This window comes from Manis javanica, chromosome 16, assembly GCF_040802235.1.
Source record: "Manis javanica isolate MJ-LG chromosome 16, MJ_LKY, whole genome shotgun sequence".
Taxonomy (NCBI): Eukaryota; Metazoa; Chordata; class Mammalia; order Pholidota; family Manidae; genus Manis; species Manis javanica.
This window is the reverse complement of record NC_133171.1, coordinates 35,878,988-35,893,140: the sequence shown is the minus strand read 5'-3', so window position 1 is coordinate 35,893,140 and position 14,153 is coordinate 35,878,988. Positions and strand designations below refer to the sequence as shown.

At 33.7% G+C, this 14,153-nt stretch overlaps 1 protein-coding gene across 1 annotated transcript in view; it reads left to right on the top strand.

The window, feature by feature from the left end:
* Positions 1 to 14,153, top strand: part of HCRTR2 (hypocretin receptor 2) — a 103,957-nt gene that overhangs the window by 81,200 nt on the left and 8,604 nt on the right. Inside the window, exon 5 of the mRNA XM_037020817.2 lies at positions 13,136 to 13,356. Within this exon, the coding sequence (XP_036876712.1) occupies positions 13,136 to 13,356 (221 nt within the window). The remainder of the gene's footprint in view (positions 1 to 13,135; positions 13,357 to 14,153) is intronic.

Below are 14,153 nucleotides of genomic sequence, written 5' to 3'. Positions count from 1 at the left end.
TGTAAATTCAAGTAATTTCCTTGTGTTGGCTTTAGGATGTGCTTAAACACAAAATTTAAGAGTGGATTGAACCAGCATATTATGCAACAAAAGAGTATGTGTGTTGTTCTAAAATAATGAGGCCTACCAATGAAACTGTGTCTATGCATTTTTTTAGGACAGTTTTTAGGGAATGTATTTTATGAATTGCCTTAATGACTTTAAATCTTAAGCCTCTGTGATTAATTGACTTGATTTTTGTCTAAGACTAATATTAGAAATTTATTTTAATTTTTATGAGAAATAACAAATAAAAATTCATTTAAAGACTCCTGAGACTATAAGTAAAGAATGTTCTATTTTTTATGAGATTTATGTAATACGTTTTTATTATATGGGTTTAATCTCTAACTTCAAAGATCTTACTTTCCTTTTTTGAATAGTAGAAAAATCAGGCAGAATTTAGAATTTTAGAAACTTTGTGCTGACTTGGGAGCACTGAAATTAGTTAACTTTGCTCTGTCAATGAATTTATTGCTTTACTTAGTTGTTCATCAAATATTTATCATATTTCTTTTGCATGCATGTCTGATAAAAAGATAAAAGCTCTATTCTATGTCATTGATAACCTTATAGTCTGAGGATGGAAGCAGTCAGATGAAGAGTGAAAATCACCTTAAAAAATATAAGCTGGGGGATCAGAAGGCTTAATGGAGGGAGATCTAATTCAGAGAAGGTAATATTTAAGCTGAACCTTGGTGATTTGAAGGAATTTACCAACAAACACATGTAGTGGTTCATACAGCGCATGTTGCATTTTTCAACCCTGCATGTCTTATAATTCCAAACTTTTCATTTTCCTCTTTTTTCCAAAGAAATTATTTCTTTGATAGCTTTATAAAAGTAGCCAGTACCATCAGTTGTTAGCATTTTGTTCCCCAATCTTTTTCACTAAAACAACAAATACGTACACATACATGGTGAGTTTCCAGATTTTAGTAATAATTTTCTCTATACCATCCACTTGGCCATGAAGCCAATGCCACAGATTTTAGTGTGTTTGTTACTTTTGCATCTCCCTTCTTGGTAGCTGTTATCATACTAGTCAGTTTTTTGCTAGCCAGCTCATTCTGCTGTGAAAAGACCACCCCAAAATATGTGGCTTGCAACAACAGTTTTTCCCTCTCATGTTCCATGTGAATGGTGAGGATAGGCTGCGGCTTTTCCTGTCCTCTCGTTCCAGAATTCAGTCTGAAGGAACAGCACTGGCTGGGACATGCTGTTCTGGGACAGAGGGAAAGGGCAAGAACACTGGGATAAATATGTAGTATCTCTTTGAATTTCTGCTTTGAACTGGCATGTTGTCTCTTCACTTCTCATTGGCCAAAATAAGTCATGTGGTTAAGCTTGACCGTGAAGAAGGGAACTATCCCACTCTCACAGGAAGGCACTGCAAGTCTAAGGGCAATGGGGATCTTCGTGCAAGCTGTGGAGTAAATAATCATGAATTATATAGTACAGCAAAGTCCAAAACACAGAGTCAAGGTCCAGACAGCTCTGCAACTTAATAAATACATTAATTTTATCAATTACTTAAATTTCTGTGTCTCTCATCATCTTTAAAGTGGCATCATATAGCATCTATCTCACAAGTTTGTTATACTTATTAGATGAATTAATTCAAGTGCCTAGAGCATAGAAATCATACATTAAATAAAATACCTTAATATTATGTGCTGTTACTCAATGAACTCTAGCCTTTCAACTAATCCTGCTTATATTTCTAAAATGACAAACATGTGATGGATTGGTGTTTGTTACTACTTTCTTAAATAGATTTCTCTCATGGTACTTTTAAATAATATTATTATGCTTTTCTATAAAAATCATAGAAAAATTAGAATTTGAAAACTTTAAGGAAAAAGCAATTAATGATCATGTATGATAAGGACATTTTAGATATAGTTTGAAAATTTTGACTAGGAATGCTCAGTATAAAGAGCATTCCCTACTTCTGTATTCTTACTAGTTAGTATGCATTATATGATAGGTATTTGTATTTGCTTATTCATTTATTTTACAGATTGACATAACTTTAAAGCTTCTGGGGGGGGTACATAAATCTGTCTTGTTCATCCTTATATCCCCAACGCTTAAAGTGGTACTTTGCAAAAGAAAGTATTCAAAATATATTTGTTAAATAATTAGATAATTACCAAACCCTAACCAGTTTACTTCTCCATGATTTCGGCTTATGGTTTTCCATTTCCCAAACTCTACAGTGAATTCAAAATTCTATTGCAGGTTTAAAAATAATACACTTTCTTTTGATGAATTGTCCTGGTTAGTACAAGCCACATGATCGAGAAGATTTGCAGTAAAGTGCTTGGGCTGTGAAACTAAAAACATTTACAAACAGATTGGAATAGAAAATGCCAAGTTCAGCTGAGCTCACTTTAGCAGCCACAGTAAAGTAAATTAACCCCACATGGATGATTGTGTAGAATTCTGCTTGAGCAACTCTCAGTTTCCAACTGTTAATGCCCATAAACAGAGTTCCAAAGCATTATGTGTGCTACAGACTATATTAAGTGAGCCGACAAATGGAGGGCCTGTCCTATTTGTTTAAAACTATAGAGGTGTGTGGAATTTGTGAGTGTAAGGTTATTAGTGAATAAAGTGTGTATCCTTATCTGACTTTCTGGAGAAATTTAAGCCTCATTTAAATTAATTATCCAGTGCTTTGCTATAATCAATGACTTAAATTCTCTTTCTCTGACAATGTGACTCAGAGAACTCACTCAGACTGGATATCCTAGACTCTTCTCTAAAACTCTTTTGAAGATCTGCCTAATCTTAGAGAATGTGTATCTATCACCATTCTTTCTAGTTCTAGCCCTCAGATAATTTGATTCCATCTTAATAATCATGCAACTTTATGTTGATTAAGTCTACAAATATTTATCAAGCACCTACTATATGTATGGTACTGTGTGAGAAAATGGGGGTGAACTGTAATTGATACATGAATCTGGAAGTAAATTTCAGCTTTCCAAGGACTGTAACTTTAAAGGACATTCTGGTTCCAATTTCTTTCACAGTCTCTCCTACTTTCCCTTTGTTCTTCAACATTCTTCCAAAATAACTTAAAATAATTAATATTAGATGATGACAAGTCAATCTAGTGTAAGGAAATAGACCACAAATGGTAGTAGCAGAAACAGAATCAACAGGCAGTAACTCAAATCCATACAGAGAAATAAATAGTACTGGTGGTGGTAGCCATGTAGATAAATATAAACGATAGTATAAGTGTATTTTTTGTTTGTAATTCTTTTCTTCTATTTGGCTTGAGAGATAACAGTATTAAGCAATAATTATAAAACTGAAGATTCAGCTTATAATATATAAAGATGTAATTCAAAGGAAATGAAGCTAGAATGGAGCAAAGTTTTTATACATTTTTGAAATTAAGTTGGCATTAATACAAATGGATTGTTTAAGTTGTTAATTGTAATTCTCAGGGCAACCACTAAGAAAATAATTCAGAAAAAATGTAGTGGAAAAAACAATAAGCTAATTAAAAGTTTTACACTAGCAAATATCTGTTTAACACAAAATAAAACAGTAGTGAAGAGATAGAGGAAAAAGTGCACATAATATATGTAGAAACAAATAGTAAAATGACAGATGTAAATTATATCTCTTCAATAATTACATTAATTGTAAATGAATGAAACACTCCAGAGATTGGCAGAATAGATTAAAGAAGTTAAAAAAAAGAAAAATCATACAACTTTATGCTATGTACAAAAGATACCTCTCATATTCAAAGACACAAATAGGTTAAAGGTAAATAATGGAAAGAGATATGCCATCTGAAAAGTAACCAAAATAAATCTAGAGTAGATATAGTAATATTAGACAAAAGAAACTTAAAGAGAAAGTGTTACGATCCATAAAGAGGAATAGTTCTTAATGCTAAGTCAATCCATCAAGAAGATATAAAAATTATAAACTTATATGCACTTAGCCACTGAAACCCACAATACATGAAGCAAAAACTAACTGAATTGGGGGAGAAATAAACAATTTAAAATAATAATTGAAAACTTCAATATTCTTTTTCAGTAATAGATAGAAAAATGAGGAAGGTTAACGAGGAAATAGAAGATTTCAACAAAACTATCAACCAATTAGACTTAACGTATCTATAGAACACTCCATCAAAAACAGCAGAATGCATATTCATCCCAAGTGTGCGTGGAATCTTCTCCAGGCTAGATCATATGACAGGTCATAAAGCAAGCCACAAAACACTTAAGACAACTGAGATCATTTTTAAAAGTACATTTTTCTACTAATTGGAATTACATTCTAAATTAACAGTAGAAAGAAAATTGGAAAATTCACAAATATACGAAATTTAAACTTTATACTTTTAAATAACCTATAGGTAAAAAAAAAAAAAAGAAATAAAAAAATTAGAAAATACTTTGAAATGAATTAGAATAAAAACACAATATAACAAAACTTATTAAATGTAGCAAAAGAAGTGCTTGGAGGGAAATTGATGACTGCAGACACTTATGCTCAAGAAAGTTCTCAAATAAATAAACTAACATTCTACCTTAAGAAATTAGAAACTACAGAAAAGTTTTAAAAGCAAAGCAAATAGTAGGAAGGAAATAATAAAGATTAACATTTAAATAAATGAAATATTAAATTGGAAAAAAGTCAATGAATCTAAAAGTTGGCTCTGAAAAAAAATCAAAGATAATAACCTATTTTTACTTAAATTAGCCAAGGAAAATAAAAGAAGTCAAGTCAAGTCACTAAAATCAGAAGTGAAACAGGGACAGTGCCATGAGTATTACAAAAATAAGGAGTAAAAAAATAAGGGAATACTGTGAACAACTGGCTGCTTAAAAATTAGATAATGTTGGTAAAATGGACAAATTCAGAGATACAAACTATTGAAACTGACTAATTCATACATTAGAAAATATGAATAGATCTATTTCAAGTAAAGAGATTGAATTAGTAATAAAGAAACTCTACACAGAGAAAATTCCAGGTGGCTTCACCATTGAATTTTACCAAAGGTTTACAGAAGAATTAATAGCAAGCCTTCATAAAATCTTCCAAAAATGGAACAGGAGGATACAGTCCCCACCTCATTTCCTGAAGCCAAAATTGCTCTGATATTAAAAATAAACAAAGACATCACAAGATAACTACAGACGAATATACTTAAGAATATAGATGTTAAAATACTCAACATAATCTTACAAAACCAAATCTAAAATATAAAAAGGGTTATGCATAATGATCAAATGTTCAGCAATCCAATGTGAGTTTCACATATGAAAATCAGTTAATGTAATAGAATAAAAGACAAAAACACAATCATCTCAATAGATGCAACATAGTATTTAACAAAATACAATACCCTTTCAAGATAATCAACTAGAAATAAGAAGGAACTTCTTCAATCTGATAAAGGGTATTTATAAAACCCCCACAGCTAACATTGTACTTAGTAGTGAAAGAAGACTGAGTATTTCCCTGCTAAGATCAGGAACAAGACAGGATGTCTGCTCTTATCACTTCTATTCAGTATTGAATGAAACTAGATTCTATCCAGATCAATTAGTCAAGAAATAATAATAATTAATAATAATAATAATAATAATAATAATAATAATAATAAATAAAAGGCATCAATCTTGGAAAGTAAGAAGTAAACTATTTCTATTTGTAGATTATTTTATCTTGTATAATAGAAAATACTAAGAATCCACATATAAAAAATATTAGAATTAATGAACAAGTTCAACAAGTTTCCAAAATAAAAGATTGATAGACAAAAGTCAATTTCATTTCTTTACACTAGCAAAGAACACTGAAAAATGAAATTAAAAAAATAATTCCATTTAAAATAGTGCCAAAAAGAATAAAACACTTAGGAACAGATTTAATAACAGAAGTGCATGATTTATATATTTATAACTACAAAATATTTAAAACTTAAAAAATAATTATATAAATAAAAAGACATTCCATGTTCATGGATTGGAATGTTTAATATTATTAAGATAGAAAAATTCCCCAAATTCACCTATAGATTAAACACAATCCCTACCAAAATCCCAGCTGTCTTTTTTGTTTTTTGGTGTTTTGGTGGTGTTTTTTTTGGCACAAATGGTTACACTGATACTAAAATTAATATGAAATGCAAGAGGCAGAGAACACCAAAGTAACCTTCAAAAAAAAAAAAGTTGGAAGGCTCATTTCTCAACAGTAAATCTTATTATAAAGCTAAAATAATAAATATAGTGTGGTATTTATATACAGATAGTCATATACATTATGAAATAGAATTCAGAAGTCCACAAATGAACCTTTATATTTATAGGTTAATTGATTTTTGGCAAGGGTGCCAACCTAATTCAATGGGGGAAAAATTATAGTCTTGTCAACAATAGTGCTTGGACAACTGTATCTATAACATATGCAAAAGAATGGAGTTGGACTGCATTTCAACAATATATCAAATTTAATATAAAATGAGTTGTAGACTTAAAGATAAGAGCTAATACAGATTTTACTTGATTTATGGTGGGGTTATATCCCAATAAACCTATATAAATTGAAAATATTGTAAATTGAAAATGCATTTAACACACCTAGCATACCAAATATCGTAACTTAGCCTAGCCTAGCTTAAATGTGCTCAGAACACTTACATTAGCCTACATTTGGGCCAAAATCATCTAATACAAAGCCTATCTTATAATAAAATGTTGAATATCTCATGTAATTTATTGAATACTATACCGAAAGTGAAAACCAGAATCAATTGTACATGTTCAGAATGGTTCTAAGTGTATCAGTTATTTACCCAGCATCACAAGAGAGTATCACACCACCTATTGCTAGCCTGGAAAAGATCAAAATTCAAAACTGGATGTATAGTTTTTACAGAATGCATACTGCTTTTGCACCACTGTAAAACTAAAAACTTGTAAGTTGAAATATTGTATGTTGGGGCCATCTGTACCACAGAATTCTTAGAAGAAAATGCATTCATTTTGTGACCATGGTCGCATATCATTATGGTCTTCATTTGGGTCATATTTTCTTAAATATGACACCAAAATCACAAGCAAAAAAATGAAAAAATAAAGATAAATTGGATGCTATTGAAATAAAAACTTTATGCTTCAAAGTATAAAAAGTGAAAAGGCAGAATGAGAGAAAATATTTGCAAATCATTCATCTGATAAAGGACTTGTATCCAAAATATATAAAGAACTCATGATTCAACAATAATAAGAAATAACTTATTAAAATTGGGTAAAGATTTGAATGAATATTCCTCCCAAGAAGGTATAAAAATGGCCAAAAGCACATAAAAAAATGCCCAGCAGAATTAGTTTTAGGGAAATGCAAATCAAAACCACAATGAGATACATTTTCATACTCAATAGAATGGTTGAAATAATTTTTTTAAAAAGAGAGACAGTAATAATTATTGGTGAGGATGTGGAGAAGTCAGAAACCTCATACATTGCTGGTAGGAATGGAAAATGATGGAGCTTATTTGAAAAAGAGTTTAGCAGTTCCTCATAGTCTCAAAGAATTAAATTATATATATATTTGAGGGAATGGAAAGGTACGTCCATACAAAAACTTACACATGGCAGTTCATGGTGGCATTACACGAAGTAGCCAAAAAAGTGAATAAAACTCAAATGTCCATCAATGGATGAATTGATAGTGGTATTTGTATACAACAAAATATTATCCAGCTCTAAAAGGAATGAAGTATTGATACAAGGACGAACCTTGGAAACATTGTTAAATGAAAAAAGCCAGAGACGAAAGACTACATACGGTATGATTCTGTTTGTGTTAAATAATATAGAATATACACAAATTTAGAGCCAGAAAAATTTATGGTTGGCAAGTACGGTAGGACACGGTAATGCAGAATGATTGCTAATGGGTTTGAAGTTTCATTTTGGGGTAATGAAAATATTCTGGAGTTAGTGATGGTGTGAAAATTGCACAACTCTGTGAATACACCAAACACCACTTAATTGTATCCCTTAAAGGATTAATTTATGGTATGTAAATTATAGCTCAGCAAATCTGTTTTTAAAGAAGAAAGACCAAAATGTGACAGGTTTTTAAAAATTAAAAAGAAATTGAAAATGGAAGGAATATCTTTTAGAAAATTCTTCTGCTGAAACTGTAGGGAAGGGAAAAAGGTTAAACACACAGCTTGACATGACTTTGTAATAAGAGTATACAATGGGAACTAGCCACAGGTTATTTGTGACTAAAGCTTTTAAGGTCCATAGAAGTCCAGAAGCATGAGAGGGCCTATTCAGTGACAACTATTTACTGAATCCCAGTAAGAAGAGGGGACACCAATTTCTACAGAGACGCGGTAATTGACTATGATGCAATCACGGAGAGAGACAGCAGATCTGGGGGTGGACAAAGGACAGGAGGTATGGGGCTGTGGCTGTGGGAAGAGGATCGGAAATAGCAGTATAGTCGTAAGGGCTATCTGTAGAATTTGAAAGTAGAGTGATTTATTGTGATAATGAAGTCAAGAGATAGGACAAAGAAAATATTTATGAACTTCATCGTAAAATCTTAGCATGTGCCTCAAAACTCTAAAAGACCAGTGCCACAGTCAAAAAAAAAATTGTCAAGAAGTCGTAGAGTTAAATGGAAAAAAGTCTGCTGGTCTGGGAGCACAATCACCCTCAAAGGGCACTGGATGTAAGGAACACGAACAAGCCCCGTTGTCCCTGACAGACAAAGAAATACAAGGAGATAATTGTTTCAAATGAGACAGCGCCTACCAAGTACCAATTGCTCTTTATTATGGAATATGGGTAACGAGTTAACAAACGTGGTTAGTAACGAAGTCTCCCTGCAGCAGGCATTTGTTACGTATGTACTAAGAAAAGAGCGTCATCCAAACTCTCAGACCCTTCCGGCTGCGATTTCACACTTGGCTCCTTCTCCTCGCTGACATTCTTGACACGTCCGTTTATGGGCTCCTTTTCCACCCCACTCCCCGCTTCCCACCCCCAATGACTTCTCAACCCACTTCATTCTGTCGAAGTCTCATCACTACATGGCATCAGCTCTCATTAAAATCACTAATGATTTCCAAAAAATATTTTCCTAAAGGCTTCTTGCTTGATCGTTCGCCAGCATAGAGGAATGTTGCTCATGGCTTCACTGTGCGCATCCTCCCTTTCCAAGGACCCTCGGATCTGTCTCTCTGCTCCTCTTTCCTTTGAATCACTCAGCCTTTCTTCCTGGCCATGAAATGGCTCTTTGCTAGGTCCTTGCATAACTCCATACCATTTTCTTAGGTGATCTCTTTCCCAAGCTCTTTTTAAGTGAGGTTACTTGCAAATTGTACAAATCAGGCTGGTCCTCTTTCCTCTCTGCTACACACAGTCATACATATACATACGTACACATTATGTATATAGCTTTATTATAAACCTCAAAATCAGATGATATGATTCCTCCAACTTTGTTCATTTTTAAAATTGATTTGGCTATCCCAGGTCCTTTCCGTTTTCATTAAAGTTTTAAAAAGCAGTGTTTCTATGAAAAGATTGCTGCTGTTCTAAATGGGATTGATTGCACTGAATCTATAGATAAATTGAGGGAGAATTGACATATTAACAATATTGTTTTCTAATCCATGACTTGATGTATCTCTTCATTTATGTAGTTCTTTAAAAATGCTAAGCAGTTTTCATAATTTTCTGCACATATATTTTGTCCATAGTTTTTTAAAGAATAAGAATACAAGTTTTTGCTATCAAAACTTGTGTTTTTTGAAATTTCATTTTCCAATTGCTTACTGCTAATATATAGAAGTACAGTTATTTTTTGCTTACTGATTTAGGGTCCTGCCTACTGTTAAATCCATGTAATAGTTCTAGTGGCTTCTTGTAGATTCCTTAGGAATCTTCTAAGCAATAATGTTTTCTCAGTAGACTCTATATGCCTTTTATCTCTTTTTCTTGTCTCGTTCTGGCTAAGACCTCCATAGGATGATAGCTAAAGCCTTTTAAGAAAGTTTCCTTCTATTACTAGAGTTTTATCATGAAAGAGTGTCGAGTTTTCCAATGCTTTTCCTTTATCTATTGAGATGGTCATATTTTTTGTCTTTTATTCTGCTAATATGGTAAATGACATTGATTGATTTTAAATGTTAAACCAAACTGCATTGCTGGAATAAATCTGATGGATTTATTCAGCAAAATCTATTATCTTTTTTTTTTTGCTGGATTTGATTTGATAATATATTTTTAAGGAGGTTTTCATCTCCATTCATGAAGAAAATCTACTTCTGTCAGTGGTTTTCTCTGTTGTCATGTCTGATTATTAATTTAAGTATGGTCTCATAAAATTAGTTGGAAAGCATTAACATTTCTTTGAATTTCAGAGCCTGAATAAAATTGGTAATTTTTATTCTTTACTGTTTGATTGCATTCATTAAGAATCTATCTAGCAAGGTTTGTAATGATAGTGTTGGTTTTAATAATCTTTGTTTTTCAAGGTATTTATCCATTTCTTTTAAGTTCTCAAATTTACTGGTTGCTCATTATATTCTCTCATTCCCCTTTTAATGTCTGCAGCATGTTTGCCTTTTGCTTCTGACTTCATCCTGTTCATAAATACACAAGACAGGCAGGTGTCAAGGTCCGGCTATTAACTGGGATTTCCAATAATCTACTTTTAGGACTATACTAATGATGACTCAAGATTATGCATAATTCCTGAGGTTCAGTGAAGATCAGTAGTTTCTATTTTTAGGACTTTCTCTGGGCACAAACAAGTTATCAATGGGGACTTGCATGTCTCCTCAAGATAAGTACAGGATTAAACATCTTCTGTCCTTATGCAAATCATCATCTAAAGAGGATATTATCACTGCTTTTTTGTTTGTTTTTTAATTCTGATTACAGGGAGGATTGTCATATTCCCTATGGCAGTTTCTCTTCATAGGAACTCTTTCTTTCTGCATCAGACGCAGGATACTGTTTCTTTCCTTAAGGAGGGCATTCAGTAATAGAGTTGTAAAGTTTAAATGCCCTCTCAGAGATCATTTAGAAAACAGCCTGAGGTCATTTAGCAGACATTTATAGGGTTGCTCCTGCTGGAAGTCTTCTGGAACTTTCCAACATCCATTGCAGTTTCTCCTGAATTATTTTAAAGAAGGCTATCGAAAAAGAGACTAGCAGGGAAGGATTCTCAGCTCCTATCTCCCTCCAACTAGTGAGACACATAAGAAGCCTGAGTGGGGCCAACCGCTACACCACCATGGGAAAAGGTCAACCTACACGACAGGACATACAGATTCAAAAGAGAAATAATTTATCAACTGTTTCTCTACTTAAGGGCAAGTTTTCATTAGCTTCATTTGCTTCTTTTCGAGAGAGAGAATAATTATGGTCAAAAGGAACATCCTATTTATTCATCTGGGTGGAAATCAAAGTAAAATGCCTTTCCCAAGTTAACGATTATCAAACAGACTGAGTTCTTGTGATGTATAAAGCAACAGAATCCATCCAACATTTATTCTGTGAGACCACAGGGCACACCCGTCTGTCCTGGCATGTGGCACAGATATAAAAGCAACAGCTGAGAATCTTTATAGAAGACGTATATGGAGTCTTAGAACAAGCGCACAGCTATAGGGTGCTTGTTGGCAGGTTTTCCTTTATAAAAAAAATTACACATGCTGAATTTTACTGTTTTGCTCACTAAACCCTGTCGATCTTCATGAGCTTGTAATTAAGAAAATATTATGGTTGGAGGGACTCTGCGCTTTTATCAAACAACTTTGAAAAGAAATGGAAAAGTACACGTTGTGTAACGGTGGTTACAAATTCCAGTTATTTGAAATGTTCATGTAAGGCCACAAGGGATTCTCAATGTTTTTGTGTGTATTTGGAAGCGCTGGGCCAAACTGCAGAACTGGTTTCCAGTAATTCCATAACAGCAGATAATAAGCAACAGAGAATATTTCATTTATTTTTTATTCCGTTCATTCAAAGATTTGCTTTGGCCAAGCCTGAGAGTTAGAGCCTATCTTTCTGTCTAGCAGCAGATGGCAGTATTGACACATGAAGAAATCCATTCAGGGTTCCTCTGCAATTCTCCGTTTTTCCTGCTCTTTAAGAAGACAATATGATTGTCATCCTTTTACAGCAATTCTTTGCCAGTTGTTTTCTCTCTTCTTTTAGTTAAGAGGTATTTGTTTATTGGTTTAGAGCAGTTTTAGGTTTACAGGAAAATTTGAGTGGAAGGGACAGAGATTTCCCCTATGCACTCACCTCCGCTCATATAATGTCCTCCTCATTATCAACATCCCTCACCAGAGCGGTACATGTGTCACAACTGGTAAACTTACACTGACACATCATAACCTCCCCAAGCCCACAATTTACCTTATGGTTCCATCATTCATTTTATGGGTTTGGACAATGTAGCCAAACACACTGTGTAATGTATAATGACTTGTGACAATCATTACAGTATCATGCAGTGTTCTCACGGCCTTAAAATGATCTGCTTTCTGCCTATTCACCCCTCAGTCCCCAGTCACCACCTCCCAAACTCTGGCAATGCTGATCTTTTTCACTGTCTCCACAGTTTTTTCCAGGATTCATACTGCTGGAATTATGTCATATGCAGCCTTTTCAGAGTAGTTTCTTTCACTTAGTAATATGCACGTAAGTTTCTTCTGTGGTTTTTCATGGCTGAATTGCTCATTTCTTTTTAGTGCTGAATAATATTCCATTGACTGGATGTATAACTTCTCTTTTTATAAAATGATACCTTTTCCATTTGCAGCTGTTCAGACCTTGACAAATTGTGATGCTTCAACTTCTTTTTTCCACCTTAAACTCCTACTTGGCACTCTACTTTATTACTCAAAAACATTCTCAACTCGGCAAACACTCTAAGGAAAATCAGGCCCTCAAACCTCCCAGATCAAAGGCTTCTGGGACAGTCTCCTTACTGTGCTTTCTATTTACTTCTGCAAAGTGGAACTTTCCAAAGTCAGATAGCAATGAATGGTCTCCTCTGCTCCTTTCAGATCCCTGGAACATCATCTGTAGTTCAGAGAAAATGGAAGCCCCTACAGCCTGTTTCACAGCCTCGAGGGCCAGGACAGCAGACCAAGTCCAGGATTAGTGCTGTGGCTGCTGAAATAAAGCAGATCCGAGCCAGACGGAAAACAGCCCGGATGCTGATGGTTGTGCTTTTCGTGTTTGCAATTTGCTATCTACCAATTAGCATCCTCAATGTGCTAAAGAGGTAAAGCTCTCCTATTATTTGAAGAAGTGATCTGTCTTTCCTTGGTTCTTAATTAAGAACTTCTTTTTTTAAGTCAAAGTAAAAACTAAACCGTCAGGCCAGAAAACTCAATGTGTTGTTACCACCAGGTAACAGCCTTTTAGACCGCTCAGGCGCTGAATGCTGCTGGCTGTACGAATTCTCTGTTGAATGGCAGACGGAAAACAGATGTTCCCCTGACTTCTTCAAACTAATTGCAAAGCTTTAGATGCAGAAAAAGTTCTAATACAAAAAGCTCCGTTTATATTATAGCTCAGTGTTCTTTTTTCACCAGAACAAACAGATTTTCTAAAACTTTTCCTCAGACACAGAGAATCATGACAGCCTCCTATCTGAAGGATTAAAAGGGAGAAGAATGTTTTGTTAGCATCCTAATTATAATTAAAGATACATTAGTGAACACACACACACAAATGGAATCACGGCACATACCATGTTTTGAAGGCTTCCACAGAAAGAAATCCATTCTCTAAAGTCACTGAATCAAGTTCAGAATGAATACTAATAAAAATCAGCACAAAATTTTTGAGTGAGAGAAAGTATGTATTGATGACACAGTAGACACATTATTAAGTTGAAACAATAGACCAACACAGTGATTCAGGGACGGTGGGAATTATTATCTATTGGAATTATTCTAACTACTACATGTAGACTAACTACTACATGATCCCAAGAGAATAGTGACTCTGTTTATAATAGTCTTCAAACTTGAACTAGGATTACTCCTCCCACTTTCCTCTGATTCAAAGTCAGTG